At 35.1% G+C, this 20,398-nt stretch overlaps 2 protein-coding genes across 2 annotated transcripts; both read right to left on the reverse strand.

Moving 5' to 3' along the window:
• Positions 1-3,408: 3,408 nt before the first annotated feature.
• On the reverse strand, positions 3,409-7,253 carry LOC142173292 (polygalacturonase-like). Its single transcript, XM_075238532.1, has 4 exons — positions 7,040-7,253; positions 6,180-6,491; positions 4,543-5,058; positions 3,409-3,950 (listed from the first exon to the last, which is right to left on the reverse strand). Exons 1-4 carry the CDS (start codon positions 7,172-7,174, stop codon positions 3,708-3,710), a joined length of 1,206 nt encoding a protein of 401 aa, XP_075094633.1. The 5' UTR covers positions 7,175-7,253; the 3' UTR covers positions 3,409-3,707.
• Positions 7,254-15,613: 8,360 nt separating this feature from the next.
• Positions 15,614-19,335, reverse strand: LOC142173293 (polygalacturonase-like). Its single transcript, XM_075238533.1, has 4 exons — positions 19,122-19,335; positions 18,262-18,573; positions 16,625-17,140; positions 15,614-16,032 (listed from the first exon to the last, which is right to left on the reverse strand). Exons 1-4 carry the CDS (start codon positions 19,254-19,256, stop codon positions 15,790-15,792), a joined length of 1,206 nt encoding a protein of 401 aa, XP_075094634.1. The 5' UTR covers positions 19,257-19,335; the 3' UTR covers positions 15,614-15,789.
• Positions 19,336-20,398: the final 1,063 nt, after the last annotated feature.

Below are 20,398 nucleotides of genomic sequence, written 5' to 3' on the forward strand. Positions count from 1 at the left end.
TATTTTGTTAGCATTAGTATTGATTTGAACTTTGTTTGAGTTACTACATTTATGTGCTATAAAATTTATTTACCATTCAAGAATGTTAAGTCTAAACTTCAAATAATACGTTAAAAGATAAAACTATGAAAAAGTTTAAGAAATATTTATAAATTATATTACAATAAATATTAATATGTATAAAATATTTTTAAAAATAATATAAATATACTATCGGGTTGATTGGTTTCGGTTTGACTTTTTTTTAGTTAAAACCAAACCAAACCAATTATGGTCGGGTTTTATTTTCCAATACCAAAGCACATCGGGGGTTTTTTTCCGGTTTGACTAGAATTATCGGTTTGGTGCGGTTTATCGATTTTCTTTGTACACCCCTAGATAATACCTTGTTTTAATTTAATCTTGTCATTGCTTGTATAATAGTGGTCTTGGGGGCACTTTTTTCTGTCATTATATCTAGTAAAAGGGCAGCCAAGTGCACTATGACTCTTTAGATGATATCGAAGCGGAGTCCTCGGGGCGACTTTCTTGATCGCCTCATTCTTCAACCATGGGTTAAGATGTGGCTAAAGTCTCTTCGATGGTAGCTCTATCGGATCATTTGATCTTCTCAGTTTCACTCGGTCATACTCTTTCATAGGCTCGATTAGAAAAAAAGGACCTTATCTGTATCTGTCTCTCTTACTCGAACTAGCCACCCCTTGGGAACCGTCTCCCCTTTTACCCTGCAATGAAGGGCGGATGGCTTAGCCTTGCCTTTAGAAAGAATAAATAGAAATTTTTTACCCCTGATAGTGATGGATATGGTTGACGAAAGCCCCCAGCGAAAGCCGAAGCACAGGTTCGCAGACCTCTCTGAATCCCAAGAAGGGAATTTACAGTCAACGATATCTCATCAAAGAGCATTCAGCTCGGCTAGTGGGCTTTTGTGTTCGAACCTCGAATCCGGACCTGTTCGACAAGACCAGATCCATCAAATGTGCTCGTTGGTTGACTCACATATGCATCCCGACTAAGGTCTCACAAACTTGCACTTCCCTTATGCATCCAACCGCTTCACTAATGTGAATAGATTATACATAAGGGTAGGTTTGCATATCTTAAATCATGCTTTTCATAAGTTCGGTACGCTAGAGGGTGACGAAGGAACACTAGTTCTATTGGATCTAAGCCCGCATTCTTCCTAGCAACCGAGTCTCAGCCCGAAGAGCACTTCCCTGGCGGAGAGTTTGAAAGAACGGAACTCCAGCGCACTGATTGAGCTAGCTACATATCGTGAACTTTTTCAGACCCTTAGTTTCACTTGGTTGGGGCAGAGTTTTAGCCTGCCTTCCACCGAATATAAAAAACCTTAGAATTTTCTAACCTGCTGACATCGCTTTCTCTCAGCCACTAGTGGCTTATGTAGTGGTCAGCATTCCTACGAGCTCCCCCTTGCCCCCTACTTAAGAATCCAAAGGTCACCTTTGGATGTTGTCGTGCCGCTTATTTCGAATAGCGAGAAAGTGAAATAATGGGGAATATAATGGAGCAGACCCTCATAGGAAATTGCCTATGAGATCGCATTTCATCAGTTTTTAAGATTGGATAGTATTCCGTATCCATGTAGGGTCCGAGGAAAGACGCACTCCAAGGATTGCGTTCACAGCTTGAACCCGTGACCTATCGCGGAAATAATTTTACCATTTTAAACTTGTACACTACACTATGTTGTGTTTGTATTACCCCTATTATATTGGGAAAATAACACCGTATAACTGCTCTTAAAATAATAGTCGAAAAAAATATATATTTGTTTTTTGTATATATGTACATTATGTATGTTATATATAAATTTTATACACTTTTTCGGCTACGAAATGTAAATAATTTCTGGCGTGGGCTAAGAGTGAAAAAAAAACCATTTCTTTTTGGGTGTCTATTACTAAGGGTGTACAAAGAAAACCTATAAAGCGCACCAACCCGATAGTTCGAGTCAAATCGAGAAAAAAAAATCCATTGTGATTTGGTTTGGTTTGTTTTTAACAAAAAAAATCAAACCTAAAACCAAACCAACTCGATATTACATTTATACAATTTAAAAAAATATTTTATGCATATAAATATTTATTGTAATATAATTTATAAGTATTTCTTAAACTTGTTCATAGTTTTATCTTTAAAAGTATTATTTAAAATTTGGACTTAACATTCTTGAATGGTCCAATAAATTTTATAGCCCATAAAAATAGTAAGTCAAATAAAGTTAAAATCAATACTAATGCTAATAAAGGAAATTCAATTCAACACTAGGAATGACAATAGTGTTGGATATCTATTTTTTCTATGCTTAATTGTGTAATTAATAGTACTTATTACAACAACAACCTAGTATAATCCCACTAGTGGGGTCTGTGGAGGGTAGTGTGTACGCATACCATATCCTTACCCTAGGGTAGAGTGGTTGTTTCCGATAGACCCTCGGCTCACTCCCTCCAAGAACTTCCCACCTTGCTCTTGGGGTGATTCGAACTCACAACCTCTTGGTTAGAAGTAGAGGGTGCTTACCACTAGAGCAACCCACTCTTGTCCATGATATAATGAACAAACAATATGAAAAATAAACTTGCAATATTACAAAGAAAAAGTAGGGTACAAGGTTGAATTATTATATAAAAGGTAGGATAAAAGATAAAATATAATTATTTAATAATAGAGAAGGATAAGATGAGAGAAAAGAACAAGGTAACGATGCAACCACACCAAATCGTTCGTTACATAAAGTGACACTTTTCATCGTTACATAACGACGGATTTAATAATACGATACAATAAAATTTTGAACAATCAAAATAAATATTGTATTTAAAGGAACAATACGATACAATACAATAGGTAACAACCATTCAAACAAGAATCGTCAGTATTTTAATCATAGCGTATTTTCCCAACCTGTTTTGATTTTTTTTTTGAGCCTACAGTCTATTGGAAACAAACTCTCTACCTCACACAAAGTATGGGTAAGATCTACATATACTTTATCCTCTTGGGACCTCCACTTGTAGGATCACACTCGGTTTGATGTTATGTTGTAAACATTAAAAGGAAAAAATAGTTTGAAAGATAAAAAGGCAACTTTTTTTTTTGTTTGCAAAAACAACACAAATAATCACTGCTACGTACACTAATAATAAAAATGCAAATGCAGGTCGTAATTTAAATATCATATATACAGTCACACCTCTCTATAACAACATCCCTATATAACAAACTTCGCTATAAAAGCCAAGCTTTTTCGGAACTAATTTTTATGCTATGTTATAATATATGTTCTCTATAACAGCACTTCGTTATAACATCCAAAAATATTCGAAACAAATAAGCGTGAGCTCCAGCACAAACATATATTGTGCTACGTTATAATATATGTTCTCACGTTCAAAAATCTCTCGCCAAGAGGATTTCCTATTACTCCATTATTCATGTGTAATTTCTACACTTTGAATACAATGCACATCTCATATACGTGCACACATACTATTTCAATTAGGATATCCAAAAACTAAAAACTCTAGAATTAAAAAAAATAAATATTATAAGCTATTAAGCTCAATAATTAGACTGAGCAACACCAGTGCAAACTGGTGGATTCATATCTTCTTAATCAAAACTATATTAAATAAAATTGCTAAAATTTGCACAAAAATTGGGAACTAATTAAAAAAAGCTCAAGAAGACTGAGCTCCAGCACAAATTGGTGGATTCTGTTTCCCTACTAACTTTGGCTTCACATTTTCACAACTAGATTTGGCTGGTCCTTCTTTTCCATTATAGGTAATGTCTATATCTCCAACCTCCACTCCATCACATGGTGCACCTTTACTGCACAGTAAAAGCACTGCATCTTGTGTTCTTGATGTTCCCCTTATGTTTTTTATGCTCACTTTGCTTATCTTTACTTTTGATGGCAACTGCAAAATTCACAAAATAAATATATGAACCATAATATAACAAAATCAAATCTAGAACTTATTCTCAAGGAATTTAACTCTTATACACTGATAGTAGTAGCAAAGTCAGAAATTTCGTTACAGGTATTCAAGATTCAATTTATATGTATAAACATAGTATATTTAACCTATATGTACAGTGTAATTTTCCGGCGAAGGGTGTTTAGCTGATCGTACATTGCTATGTTTAACTTATATACTCAATATAGTTTCGCGAATGATGTTCAACTAACCACCATTCGCCATATGTTACAAACGAAGGTGATTAACTCACGACCCTATTCGCAATATTTAACTTATATACATAGTATAATTTTCTGCGCGCCGAGAGTCTATCGGAAATAACCTTCTACTTCCTCGGGTAGAAGTAAGATCTGCGTACACACTACTCTTCCCAGACCCCACTTGTACGATTTTACTGGGTTGTTATTGTTGTATACATGGTATAATTTTCTGGCAAAGGCTGGTTAGCTGGCAGAAATTTTATAGTATAATATATTAGATAGTCACTTAAAAGATAAGTACAAGTAAATGCATAAAGTTTTGTTCTTACATCTTTGTTGCATTGATTGTAAGGGCAATAGACTTGATCAATGACAATAGGGTTGCTAACATTTTGCACAATGATATCTTCATAGTGCAAATCTGTGACAACACCTTGATGTGAAGCTGGCCATGTCTTTACTCTAACACCATTATCAGTATTAATAAATGTGCAATTTTTTACATAAACTCCAACCACTGGCTTTTCACCTGGAGTTTTCCCAAGGCTTCCAACACTAATACCATGGCCAGGACCACAAGTAACTCTAGTGATATGAAGCTGTTCCAATTCATCTCCTACAGAAATACAGTCATCTCCTGTACCGATTACACAATCTGTGATGTTCACGTTGCTCGATCGCGCGACGTGAATGCCATCTGTGTTGATGCTTTCTTGTGGAGCTGTGATGTTTACTCTGATGAATGTCAAGTTCTTGCAACCATTCACGTTGATATGGAATAGTTTGCTGTCTTGTGAAGTTATGTCTTGGATTGTGGAATTTGTAAGGAAGTTGAAGCTCAAATTCTGTACCAGAGTAAAGATAATGAGCACAAAATTTGGAAAAGCTTAAGTTGTATGCAGTACAAAAAATAATTACATATATTATATCACTTACAAGGTAATTATAGGAGAAATTCTATAGTAAAACATTTATTGATAAAAACGGTAATGTACTTACTAGCACATGTTAAACTACGAATGTACAGTCAAACCTCTCTATAACAACCTCGTTTGTTCCGAATATTTTTGGATGTTATAGCGAAGTGATGTTATAGAGAACATATATTATAACATAACATAAAAATTGGTTCCGAAAAAGCTTGACTTTTATAGTGAAGTGTTGTTATATAGGGATGCTGTTATATAGAGAGGACTGACTGTATATAGCTTAAGTTCTTTTTTGATAATGTGTTACTAGTCAACTTAAAAGAGTGACTTTGATATACTAACTTTGCAAAGTTTTTGTATCGGATCATTTAAAAGATAATCAGAATTACTTATGATAGATGGAATGAGTAACTTGAAAACAAAGGCAAGTAATTTTGTATAACAAGTTAAATTGCACTGATAGTGTACAAATATCTAATACAGTGAGACCTCTCTATAACAGTCATCCCCTATAATAACAATTCCCTAAAACAACCAAGTTTTCTTTGGACCTTTTCTTTATGTTATATTATGATATATGTTCTGTACAACATCACTTCGCTACAAAAAAAAATAAAAAATGGGAACAAACGAGGCTGTTAGGTGCAAAGAACCAACCAGATTGACCTAGTGAATAAATCGGAAATACAAAAAGAAAAACAACATTGGACCAGAGAATGCGATTGCATTATAAGGTCTCAATTGAACAGATCGAGCAAGCTCAAATTGACGTAACATGAAACCTATCAGGCCAAAAGCTCCATAGAGAGCAATAAAAGTCCACAGATCCCTCGCCCCTGTTGACACCATCGAGTAAAATCTCCTTGTGCTTCAGGACCCATAGTAACAACAATGAATGTGCTAAACTATTAGCAGGAGTAGAAAACTGTGGCAGTTAAAAAGTTGCGGCCTATATACCGCCGGTGTATATAAGTTAAATCCGCATTAAAAACATTGATCAACACAAGATATAGTGGAATATACATGTCATAACTTACATTGGGAAGATTGCTGCAACTTTTGGAATCCTTGCAATTATTTTGACCCCAAGCTTGTTTACCTTGGCCATCAAAAACACCACCACCAGAAAGTGTGAAACGATCAATATAATTAACAGTTAACCATTCAATATCTGCACTGAGTTGTTTAGGATCTGAAGGAGCTTTCAAAATGGCTTGAACTTGTAGCTCAACTGGTGCTTTGCATGGCCCTTGTAGTTTTACTTGATTCATTTGATATGTACCTTTTGGTATCACTATTGTACTTGGGCTTGTTGCTGCACATGCCTCTTTAAAAGCATCTAACACAGCCTATAAATTATAATTTCTGTTATAGGCAAATCTAGAAAGGATTCAACGTGAAAATAGCACGGGCTAGCCAGTTTTCGGACTGGTAATCGAAAAATAGCCAGCGTTTGTAAAGTCATTGAAAAATAGCTACTATTTTAATTGAAACACGGAAAGTTTATTATGGAGCTCCTGCGTTTAAATTTCCAGCACATTATGTTGGAACTCCACCACATTATGCTGGAATCTCGTACGTAAAAAATTCGATGTTGAAATTTTTTCGAATTTTTAAGAGTGTTTTTGTTCTACGTGAAAAAGTAGCTAAATTTCGATTACTTTCGAAACGGTGACTATTTTTTAATTATCAGTTGTAAATCGGACTATTTCTGATTTCTTTTTCCGGATTCAACCGAACTCACTACTTTCAGCTCGAAATGCTATACATATGCAAAAATATTTCAAAGCATAAATATATATTAGATCACATTCATTCTTAACAGATTGACTTTAAATCTTGAATTTGTCTCAAGTAAAAAAATAAATCAATTATATGGTAAAAATGCATGATTTACCTTACTGATATCTCCATTAGTTGTTGCGCCATATTTGGTAACATCAAAGACTCCGGGCGAAGCTGTTGGTTGAGCGTCTCCAATTCGTGCAAAAAATAACAATAAAAATGCAAACGATGTAAATTTTAATTCCATTTTTTTTCTTGTCTTTTTCTTTTGTATTGTATTTTATTGCGTTATTGTGTATTTTTCTTTTTTGGCGTTTGAAATGGTAAGTGAAGGTTGAAGCTCTTTTATAGTATGATCAAGATGAACTGAGACCATCAAATTTCTACCAATATGGTAGAAATTTAGTGGTTCATTTGAATTAGTCTTCTATGGAACAGATATTCTCCAACAAAGGAGGATGATTAATTAGGGAAATTAAGATCCAAGAAATTTAATTAGATTGTGTTGAAAATTTCAAAACCATCTACCCAAAGAACCAAGTTAGAAGCTCTTGCTCTTCTAAAATCTAATCCTAGTGAATGACTTTGATTTTCATTATTTATCGATCATTTTAGAAGGAGAGTCTTGGCTTAACTGATAAAATTGATGCCATGTGACCAGGAGGTCACGAATTCAAGTCGTGAAAACAACCTCTTGCAAAAATACAGGGTAAGGCTACATACAATAGATCCTTGTAGTCCGGTCCTTCCCCGGATCACGCGCATAGCGGGAACTTAGTACACTGGTCTGCCCCTTTTTTTTTTTTTTTTTTTGGAACCAGAAACTTAGGAGAAGATCGTAGAAAACAATGATTTTAGTAGTTTAACTTTGTAGCTTAGGGAAATATTTACTAGCCAGCAAAACTAAGATCCTACAAGTTGTCAATTCTCTTCAAATTATTATAGCCTCAGTTGGAACAATGATAATTTAATAGTTTAAGTACTTCTTCATGTTATACTATCTCAACTGTGCCTTATTAATTTTAATAAAATTTAGTCTAATTCTAATAATGTTTGAAGTGTACTACGAATTAACCATTACTATCATTTGTGACCTTCCAATTTCTAGTTTGTACCTCATTCTTATCAAAGGATAGCACTACGGGTGTACATAGGTCGGGTTGGTTCGAATTTTTCAATTATCAAACAAAATCAATGATGTCGGGTTTTTAAATTTATAAACCAAACCAAACCAACAAAGTCAGGTCTTTCAATCTCGGATTTTTTTTTTGGGGGGGGGGGGGGGGGGGGGGTTTTCGGTAAAGTTTCATAGCATAAAATATGTAACTTGTGCTCCAAATATTTTTAAGTCCTAGTAAATACAACTATATAATGTGTTTTCCAAAAAACTAACACAATAATATGAGATAAGTCATAGCATTATACTAAAATATTCAATAACAAAGATAAAATAATAAAATTACATAAAATAAATATTGCTAATTAATAAGTCATAATAAAAATTAATGTAGTCTAAAAATACTATATAGGTCATGCTAAAATAAGTATAGCTAATAAGTACTAATATTAATTATATAACTAAGCACTAAAGAAAAATATAAACTAAGTTATGCATTTTCATTATAAACCAATGTAAAACTAAAATAATTATCCAACACTATCGTCATTTCTCGTATTGAATTAAATTTATTTTGTTAGCATTAGTATTGATTTGAACTTTGTTTGAGTTACTACATTTATGTGCTATAAAATTTATTTACCATTCAAGAATGTTAAGTCTAAACTTCAAATAATACGTTAAAAGATAAAACTATGAAAAAGTTTAAGAAATATTTATAAATTATATTACAATAAATATTAATATGTATAAAATATTTTTAAAAATAATATAAATATACTATCGGGTTGATTGGTTTCGGTTTGACTTTTTTTTAGTTAAAACCAAACCAAACCAATTATGGTCGGGTTTTATTTTCCAATACCAAAGTACATCGGGGGTTTTTTTCCGGTTTGACTAGAATTATCGGTTTGGTGCGGTTTATCGATTTTCTTTGTACACCCCTAGATAATACCTTGTTTTAATTTAATCTTGTCATTGCTTGTATAATAGTGGTCTTGGGGGCACTTTTTTCTGTCATTATATCTAGTAAAAGGGCAGCCAAGTGCACTATGACTCTTTAGATGATATCGAAGCGGAGTCCTCGGGGCGACTTTCTTGATCGCCTCATTCTTCAACCATGGGTTAAGATGTGGCTAAAGTCTCTTCGATGGTAGCTCTATCGGATCATTTGATCTTCTCAGTTTCACTCGGTCATACTCTTTCATAGGCTCGATTAGAAAAAAAGGACCTTATCTGTATCTGTCTCTCTTACTCGAACTAGCCACCCCTTGGGAACCGTCTCCCCTTTTACCCTGCAATGAAGGGCGGATGGCTTAGCCTTGCCTTTAGAAAGAATAAATAGAAATTTTTTACCCCTGATAGTGATGGATATGGTTGACGAAAGCCCCCAGCGAAAGCCGAAGCACAGGTTCGCAGACCTCTCTGAATCCCAAGAAGGGAATTTACAGTCAACGATATCTCATCAAAGAGCATTCAGCTCGGCTAGTGGGCTTTTGTGTTCGAACCTCGAATCCGGACCTGTTCGACAAGACCAGATCCATCAAATGTGCTCGTTGGTTGACTCACATATGCATCCCGACTAAGGTCTCACAAACTTGCACTTCCCTTATGCATCCAACCGCTTCACTAATGTGAATAGATTATACATAAGGGTAGGTTTGCATATCTTAAATCATGCTTTTCATAAGTTCGGTACGCTAGAGGGTGACGAAGCAACACTAGTTCTATTGGATCTAAGCCCGCATTCTTCCTAGCAACCGAGTCTCAGCCCGAAGAGCACTTCCCTGGCGGAGAGTTTGAAAGAACGGAACTCCAGCGCACTGATTGAGCTAGCTACATATCGTGAACTTTTTCAGACCCTTAGTTTCACTTGGTTGGGGCAGAGTTTTAGCCTGCCTTCCACCGAATATAAAAAACCTTAGAATTTTCTAACCTGCTGACATCGCTTTCTCTCAGCCACTAGTGGCTTATGTAGTGGTCAGCATTCCTACGAGCTCCCCCTTGCCCCCTACTTAAGAATCCAAAGGTCACCTTTGGATGTTGTCGTGCCGCTTATTTCGAATAGCGAGAAAGTGAAATAATGGGGAATATAATGGAGCAGACCCTCATAGGAAATTGCCTATGAGATCGCATTTCATCAGTTTTTAAGATTGGATAGTATTCCGTATCCATGTAGGGTCCGAGGAAAGACGCACTCCAAGGATTGCGTTCACAGCTTGAACCCGTGACCTATCGCGGAAATAATTTTACCATTTTAAACTTGTACACTACACTATGTTGTGTTTGTATTACCCCTATTATATTGGGAAAATAACACCGTATAACTGCTCTTAAAATAATAGTCGAAAAAAATATATATTTGTTTTTTGTATATATGTACATTATGTATGTTATATATAAATTTTATACACTTTTTCGGCTACGAAATGTAAATAATTTCTGGCATGGGCTAAAAGTGGAAAAAAAAACCATTTCTTTTTGGGTGTCTATTACTAGGGGTGTACAAAGAAAACCTATAAAGCGCACCAACCCGATAATTCGAGTCAAACCGAGAAACAAAACCCATTGTGATTTGGTTTGGTTTGTTTTTAACAAAAAAAATCAAACCTAAAACCAAACCAACCCGATATTACATTTATACAATTTAAAAAAATATTTTATGCATATAAATATTTATTGTAATATAATTTATAAGTATTTCTTAAACTTGTTCACAATTTTATCTTTAAAAGTATTATTTAAAATTTGGACTTAACATTCTTGAATGGTCCGATAAATTTTATAGCCCATAAAAGTAGTTAAGTTAAATAAAGTTCAAATCAATACTAATGCTAATAAAGGAAATTCAATTCAACACTAGGCATGACAATAGTGTTGCATATCTATTTTTTTTTAGTTTTGCATTGATTTATAAGAAAAATGTATAACCTAGTTTATCTATTTTTTCTATTCTTAATTGTGTAATTAATAGTACTTATTACAACAACAACCTAGTATAATCCCACTGGTGGAGTCTGTGGAGGGTAGTGTGTACGCAGACCTTACCCCTACCCTGGGGTAGAGAGGTTGTTTCGTGTACATCTTCTGTATGTATGTATGTATATATGTTATGGGTAGGTCGGGACCCTGTTCCGATCACCATATATCCATCAGTAGAGGCTTGTAGAGATATCCTGTCAGTTAGTGCACTATGTTGGACTTGTAGGCCTGGTATGTATATTTTGGTGGTTTGTCAGTTGTAGTAGTTATGACGGCCTTGTCGACCCAACTTTATATTAATGTTTAGTCAACGCTAGTTTCCATTCAGTTTTATATTTTGCTTCGCAAATTATCTTGCAAGGTGGCCTCATGGACAAATTATGGCATTATATGTTCAGATTCCCTTAGTCGCAATTTGGTACACCAGGTTAGTTGAGGCACCGGGTGCCACTCTCACTCCCAGGTCGGGGCGTGACATGGTGATTACCATAGTAAACAGTCGCTCCAACATCTTGACCAACAATCTTGAATTGAAATTTAGGGTCTAACATAGGTGCCCTTATTCGCATCCTTTAGTAAAATTCTTTATAAGTCAGGACACCATCCTGACAATACTAGCTGACATCATCACCTTATTTTCTTCCATGATTTCTCAGTATTCGACTGTTAATCCTTATTCACCAAAGTCATATGTGTTGACTGTATCAGTCCCAATCTATTCTCAACTTATCCTTCCATCAATCTGACACTTCCTGGCTATTAGCCTAAACATCTTGTATTATAACTTGAACCTTGAGCTTTATTCTCATCACTTCCATATCTTCCTCATCAGGTAATCAATACGATCGAGAATTCGTACTCTCACCTCAGGCACAAACGCACGATATAGAGTATGAAAAAAGTGAAACTCCCTAGATGTCATTGTAGCCTCCCTGATATAAGTGTGGTCGGCAACACACCGATAAGAGGGACTCTACTTGACACGACTCCAAAGACTTCCTAGGACTCGACTTAGAACCTAGTGTTGTGATACCAACTTTGTCACGACTCAAATCCACGTAACCGGCACCCGGCACACTACCCGACCCGAGTGAACCAACCCATATGTCAAGACCAAGTATAATTGCGGAAGCCAATTGAGAATCTTGTACATTTTCAAATCAAGTCATAACATATTTTTCATTTCCAAAATCATACATGAAACCTTTTATAAAAATGATATAATCAAATTAAATGATTATTCCTTTATGCATGACGTCCACAATCCTATTTTTACAATCCCACAACTATCTATGGAGCCTCTATACCAAAGAATAGAACCAACACTTGGAGTAATTCCAACAAAATAAAATAAGAAATAACATGATAGCTACCACGAAATAAAAATGGTGCTTCATAATACCTCGGAAAGAGAGTCATCCTAGCCCTGACCGCATGCCACGTATCATATGTCATCCCGAAACATGTAAAGTAAGCGGGACCCTGGAGGGGGCCCTAAGGGCTGAGTACACCACGGCGATACTCAATAAGTGTCATAGACTTTCTCTAACTTAAGTTCTTGGGACAAACTTTGTAAAAATAATGCATCAATATTTGATATAAAACGATAAGAAATTTTATCAATTCATGATCCTTGTCATTTTAAATGAAAGACAAGTAAAACATAACCCACAATATATACTTTTAAAACATTTATATCAACCCAAGATTTTGCAAGTGTTGATTATGAAAGACGATGAATAGTAACTTGGTGGCATTGGACAATTGATGTAGTATCAATAATAATTTCGAATGGGTATTAAAATATAAGAATGAAGTTGAATTGTCTAGCTTGTAAATCTATTTGGCGATTTGAGTTGTTGGAGGCTTGTAGCCAACTTATGAGCCATGTATGGATATTGATCTATAATCAATGGGCAGGCCCCTATTGGGCAACCTCTGATCAGATGGAAAGTTATATACCGAGCCTACTGTGGCCGAGCGCCTATGAGCGAGCCCAGCATGGTCGAGATACATAGCCTAGTATGGCCGAGCGCCTATGAGCGAGCCTACTACGAAAGAGCAGTTATATGTACCGAGCCTTATAAGGCCGGACAATTATTTTACTTACTATATTAAAGGAGTTGAGTCAGTATCAACAGGTAAGTATATCTCCAGATCATCTTTGACTCCCAATTACATTCAGTTTTTATATTATCAGTTCAGTTTCAACTTTCAGTTATGTTATTGCCTTATATACTCGGTACATTATTTTGCACTGACGTCCTTTTTCTAGGGACACTACATTTCATGCATGCACGTTCATATAGACAGAGGGGTAGACCTCCTTAGTAGGTGTTTCCAGAGTTCAGCCTGGTCGGTAAGCTCCACGTCCTTCGGAGTTATCGGGTCTAGGTTTTCATGTACATCTTATGTATGTATGTATGTATGTATGTATGTATGTATGTATGTATGTATATATGTTATGGGTAGGTCGGGGCCCTGTTCCGATCACAATATATCCATCAGTAAAGGCTTGTAGACATATCGTGTCAGTTAGTGCACTATATTGGACTTGTAGGCCTGGTATGTATATTTTGGTGGTTTGTCAGTTGTAATAGTTATGACGGCCTTGTCGATCCAACTTTATATTGATGTTTAGTCAATGCTAGTTTCCATTCAGTTTTATATTTTGCTTCGTAAATTATCTTGCAAGGTGGCCTCATGGACAAATTATGGCATTATATGTTCAGATTCCCTTAGTCGCAATTTGGTACACCAGGTTAGTTGAGGCACCGGGTGCCACTCTCGCTCCCAGGTCGGGGCGTGACATGGTGATTACCATAGTAAACAGTCGCTCCAACATCTTGACCAACAATCTTGAATTGAAATTTAGGGTCTAACATAGGTGCCCTTATTCGCATCCTTTAGTAAAATTCTTTATAAGTCAGGACACCATCCTGACAATACTAGATGACATCATCACCTTATTTTCTTCCATGATTTCTCAGTATTCGACTGTTAATCCGTATTCACCAAAGTCATACGTGTTGACTGTATCAGTCCCAATCTATTCTCAACTTATCCTTCCATCAATCTGACACTTTCTGGCTATTAGCCTAAACATCTTGTATTATAACTTGAACCTTGAGCTTTATTCTCATCACTTCCATATCTTCCTCATCAGGTAATCAATACGATCGAGAATTCGTACTCTCACCTCAGGCACTAACGCACGATATAGAGTATGAAAAAAGTAAAACTCCCTAGATGTCATTGTAGCCTCCCTGATATAAGTGTGGCCGGCAACACACCGATAAGAGGGACTCTACTTGACACGGCTCCAAAGACTTCCTAGGACTCGACTTAGAACCTAGTGCTGTGATACCAACTTTGTCACGACCCAAATCCACGTGACCGGCACCCGGCACACTACTCGACCCGAGTGAACCAACCCATATGTCAAGACCAAATATAATTGCGGAAGCCAATTGAGAATCTTGTACATTTTCAAATCAAGTCATAACATATTTTTCATTTCCAAAATCATACATGAAACCTTTTATAAAAATGATATAATCAAATTAAATGATTATTCCTTTATGCATGACGTCTACAATCCTATTTTTACAATCCCACAACTATCTATGGAGCCTCTATACCAAAGAATAGAACCAACACTTGGAGTAATTCTAACAAAATAAAATAAGAAATAACACGATAGCTACCACGAAATAAAAATGGTGCTTCATAATACCTCGGAAAGAGAGTCATCCTAGCCCTGACCGCATGCCACGTATCATATGTCATCCTGAAATATGTAAAGTAAGCGAGACCCTGGAGGAGGGCCCTAAGGGCTGAGTACACCACGGCGATACTCAATAAGTGTTATAGACTTTCTCTAACTTAAGTTCTTGGGACAAACTTTTTAAAAATAATGCATCAATATTTGATATAAAATGATAAGAAATTTTATCAATTCATGATCCTTGTCATTTTAAATGAAAGACAAGTAAAACATAACCCACAATATATACTTTTAAAACATTTATATCAACCCAAGATTTTGCGAGTGTTGATTATGAAAGACGATGAATAGTAACTTGGTGGCATTGGACAATCGATGTAGTATCAATAATGATTTCGAATGGGTATTAAAATATAAGAATGAAGTTGAATTGTCTAGCTTGTAAATCTATTTGGCGATTTGAGTTGTTGGAGGCTTGTAGCCAACTTATGAGCCATGTATGGATATTGATCAATATCTTAGGTCATACTTTGATGTAATTAGGATATCTAATTGTAGATATCGACTTGTTGGTGATGTTGAACATTTTAATCAATATTGGAATGATGGAGGAGGATTGAATGATTGTGAATATTAATAAAACGAAAACGAGGTAAGTTGATTAAAACTTACTCTTCTTGAGAGACTTTATTCTTTTTCGGAACAAACAAGCAGAGGGTTTAACTGTACCAATGAAAATCTCATGTTCAAAAATCTCTCGCCAAGAGGATTTCCTATTACTCCATTGTTCATGTGTAATTTCTACACTTTGAATACAATGCACATCTCATATACGTGCACACATACTATTTCAATTAGGATATCCAAAAACTAAAAACTCTAGAATTAAAAAAAATAAATATTATAAGCTATTAAGCTCAATAATTAGACTGAGCAACACCAGTGCAAACTGGTGGATTCATATCTTCTTAATCAAAACTATATTAAATAAAATTGCTAAAATTTGCACAAAAATTGGGAACTAATTAAAAAAAGCTCAAGAAGACTGAGCTCCAGCACAAATTGGTGGATTCTGTTTCCCTACTAACTTTGGCTTCACATTTTCACAACTAGATTTGGCTGGTCCTTCTTTTCCATTATAGGTAATGTCTATATCTCCAACCTCCACTCCATCACATGGTGCACCTTTACTGCACAGTAAAAGCACTGCATCTTGTGTTCTTGATGTTCCCCTTATGTTTTTTATGCTCACTTTGCTTATCTTTACTTTTGATGGCAACTGCAAAATTCACAAAATAAATATATGAACCATAATATAACAAAATCAAATCTAGAACTTATTCTCAAGGAATTTAACTCTTATACACTGATAGTAGTAGCAAAGTCAGAAATTTCGTTACAGGTATTCAAGATTCAATTTATATGTATAAACATAGTATATTTAACCTATATGTACAGTGTAATTTTCCGGCGAAGGGTGTTTAGCTGATCGTACATTGCTATGTTTAACTTATATACTCAATATAGTTTCGCGAATGATGTTCAACTAACCACCATTCGCCATATGTTACAAACGAAGGTGATTAACTCACGACCCTATTCGCAATATTTAACTTATATACATAGTATAATTTTCTGCGCGCCGAGAGTCTATCGGAAATAACCTTCTACTTCCTCGGGTAGAAGTAAGATCTGCGTACACACTACTCTTCCCAGACCCCACTTGTACGATTTTACTGGGTTGTTATTGTTGTATACATGGTATAATTTTCTGGCAAAGGCTGGTTAGCTGGCAGAAATTTTATAGTATAATATATTAGATAGTCACTTAAAAGATAAGTACAAGTAAATGCATAAAGTTTTGTTCTTACATCTTTGTTGCATTGATTGTAAGGGCAATAGACTTGATCAATGACAATAGGGTTGCTAACATTTTGCACAATGATATCTTCATAGTGCAAATCTGTGACAACACCTTGATGTGAAGCTGGCCATGTCTTTACTCTAACACCATTATCAGTATTAATAAATGTGCAATTTTTTACATAAACTCCAACCACTGGCTTTTCACCTGGAGTTTTCCCAAGGCTTCCAACACTAATACCATGGCCAGGACCACAAGTAACTCTAGTGATATGAAGCTGTTCCAATTCATCTCCTACAGAAATACAGTCATCTCCTGTACCGATTACACAATCTGTGATGTTCACGTTGCTCGATCGCGCGACGTGAATGCCATCTGTGTTGATGCTTTCTTGTGGAGCTGTGATGTTTACTCTGATGAATGTCAAGTTCTTGCAACCATTCACGTTGATATGGAATAGTTTGCTGTCTTGTGAAGTTATGTCTTGGATTGTGGAATTTGTAAGGAAGTTGAAGCTCAAATTCTGTACCAGAGTAAAGATAATGAGCACAAAATTTGGAAAAGCTTAAGTTGTATGCAGTACAAAAAATAATTACATATATTATATCACTTACAAGGTAATTATAGGAGAAATTCTATAGTAAAACATTTATTGATAAAAACGGTAATGTACTTACTAGCACATGTTAAACTACGAATGTACAGTCAAACCTCTCTATAACAACCTCGTTTGTTCCGAATATTTTTGGATGTTATAGCGAAGTGATGTTATAGAGAACATATATTATAACATAACATAAAAATTGGTTCCGAAAAAGCTTGACTTTTATAGTGAAGTGTTGTTATATAGGGATGCTGTTATATAGAGAGGACTGACTGTATATAGCTTAAGTTCTTTTTTGATAATGTGTTACTAGTCAACTTAAAAGAGTGACTTTGATATACTAACTTTGCAAAGTTTTTGTATCGGATCATTTAAAAGATAATCAGAATTACTTATGATAGATGGAATGAGTAACTTGAAAACAAAGGCAAGTAATTTTGTATAACAAGTTAAATTGCACTGATAGTGTACAAATATCTAATACAGTGAGACCTCTCTATAACAGTCATCCCCTATAATAACAATTCCCTAAAACAACCAAGTTTTCTTTGGACCTTTTCTTTATGTTATATTATGATATATGTTCTGTACAACATCACTTCGCTACAAAAAAAAATAAAAAATGGGAACAAACGAGGCTGTTAGGTGCAAAGAACCAACCAGATTGACCTAGTGAATAAATCGGAAATACAAAAAGAAAAACAACATTGGACCAGAGAATGCGATTGCATTATAAGGTCTCAATTGAACAGATCGAGCAAGCTCAAATTGACGTAACATGAAACCTATCAGGCCAAAAGCTCCATAGAGAGCAATAAAAGTCCACAGATCCCTCGCCCCTGTTGACACCATCGAGTAAAATCTCCTTGTGCTTCAGGACCCATAGTAACAACAATGAATGTGCTAAACTATTAGCAGGAGTAGAAAACTGTGGCAGTTAAAAAGTTGCGGCCTATATACCGCCGGTGTATATAAGTTAAATCCGCATTAAAAACATTGATCAACACAAGATATAGTGGAATATACATGTCATAACTTACATTGGGAAGATTGCTGCAACTTTTGGAATCCTTGCAATTATTTTGACCCCAAGCTTGTTTACCTTGGCCATCAAAAACACCACCACCAGAAAGTGTGAAACGATCAATATAATTAACAGTTAACCATTCAATATCTGCACTGAGTTGTTTAGGATCTGAAGGAGCTTTCAAAATGGCTTGAACTTGTAGCTCAACTGGTGCTTTGCATGGCCCTTGTAGTTTTACTTGATTCATTTGATATGTACCTTTTGGTATCACTATTGTACTTGGGCTTGTTGCTGCACATGCCTCTTTAAAAGCATCTAACACAGCCTATAAATTATAATTTCTGTTATAGGCAAATCTAGAAAGGATTCAACGTGAAAATAGCACGGGCTAGCCAGTTTTCGGACTGGTAATCGAAAAATAGCCAGCGTTTGTAAAGTCATTGAAAAATAGCTACTATTTTAATTGAAACACGGAAAGTTTATTATGGAGCTCCTGCGTTTAAATTTCCAGCACATTATGTTGGAACTCCACCACATTATGCTGGAATCTCGTACGTAAAAAATTCGATGTTGAAATTTTTTCGAATTTTTAAGAGTGTTTTTGTTCTACGTGAAAAAGTAGCTAAATTTCGATTACTTTCGAAACGGTGACTATTTTTTAATTATCAGTTGTAAATCGGACTATTTCTGATTTCTTTTTCCGGATTCAACCGAACTCACTACTTTCAGCTCGAAATGCTATACATATGCAAAAATATTTCAAAGCATAAATATATATTAGATCACATTCATTCTTAACAGATTGACTTTAAATCTTGAATTTGTCTCAAGTAAAAAAATAAATCAATTATATGGTAAAAATGCATGATTTACCTTACTGATATCTCCATTAGTTGTTGCGCCATATTTGGTAACATCAAAGACTCCGGGCGAAGCTGTTGGTTGAGCGTCTCCAATTCGTGCAAAAAATAACAATAAAAATGCAAACGATGTAAATTTTAATTCCATTTTTTTTCTTGTCTTTTTCTTTTGTATTGTATTTTATTGCGTTATTGTGTATTTTTCTTTTTTGGCGTTTGAAATGGTAAGTGAAGGTTGAAGCTCTTTTATAGTATGATCAAGATGAACTGAGACCATCAAATTTCTACCAATATGGTAGAAATTTAGTGGTTCATTTGAATTAGTCTTCTATGGAACAGATATTCTCCAACAAAGGAGGATGATTAATTAGGGAAATTAAGATCCAAGAAATTTAATTAGATTGTGTTGAAAATTTCAAAACCATCTACCCAAAGAACCAAGTTAGAAGCTCTTGCTCTTCTAAAATCTAATCCTAGTGAATGACTTTGATTTTCATTATTTATCGATCATTTTAGAAGGAGAGTCTTGGCTTAACTGATAAAATTGATGCCATGTGACCAGGAGGTCACGAATTCAAGTCGTGAAAACAATCTCTTGCAAAAATACAGGGTAAGGCTACATACAATAGATCCTTGTAGTCCGGTCCTTCCCCGGATCACGCGCATAGCGGGAACTTAGTACACTGGTCTGCCCCTTTTTTTTTTTTTTTTTTTGGAACCAGAAACTTAGGAGAAGATCGTAGAAAACAATGATTTTAGTAGTTTAACTTTGTAGCTTAGGGAAATAATTACTAGCCAGCAAAACTAAGATCCTACAAGTTGTCAATTCTCTTCAAATTATTATAGCCTCAGTGGAACAAGGATAATTTAATAGTTTAAGTACTTCTTCATGTTATACTTTCTCAACTGTGCCTTATTAATTTTAATAAAATTTAGTCTAATTCTAATAATGTTTGAAGTGTACTACGAGTTAACCATTACTATCATTTGTGACCTTCCAATTCCTAGTTTGTACCTCATTCTTATCAAAGGATAGCACTAGGGGTTTACATAGGTCGGGTTGGTTCGGATTTTTCAATTATCAAACCAAATCAATGGTGTCGGGTTTTTAAATTTATAAACCAAACCAAACCAACAAAGCCAGGTTTTTCAATCTCGATTTTTCTCGGATTTTTCGGGGGGGTTTTCGGTAAAGTTTCATAGCATAAAATATGTAACTTGTGCTCCAAATATTTCTTAAATCCTAGTAAATACAACTATATAATGTGTTTTCCAAGAAACTAACACAAT

Source organism: Nicotiana tabacum, chromosome 2 (genome assembly GCF_000715075.1).
Source record: "Nicotiana tabacum cultivar K326 chromosome 2, ASM71507v2, whole genome shotgun sequence".
NCBI lineage: Eukaryota > Viridiplantae > Streptophyta > Magnoliopsida > Solanales > Solanaceae > Nicotiana > Nicotiana tabacum.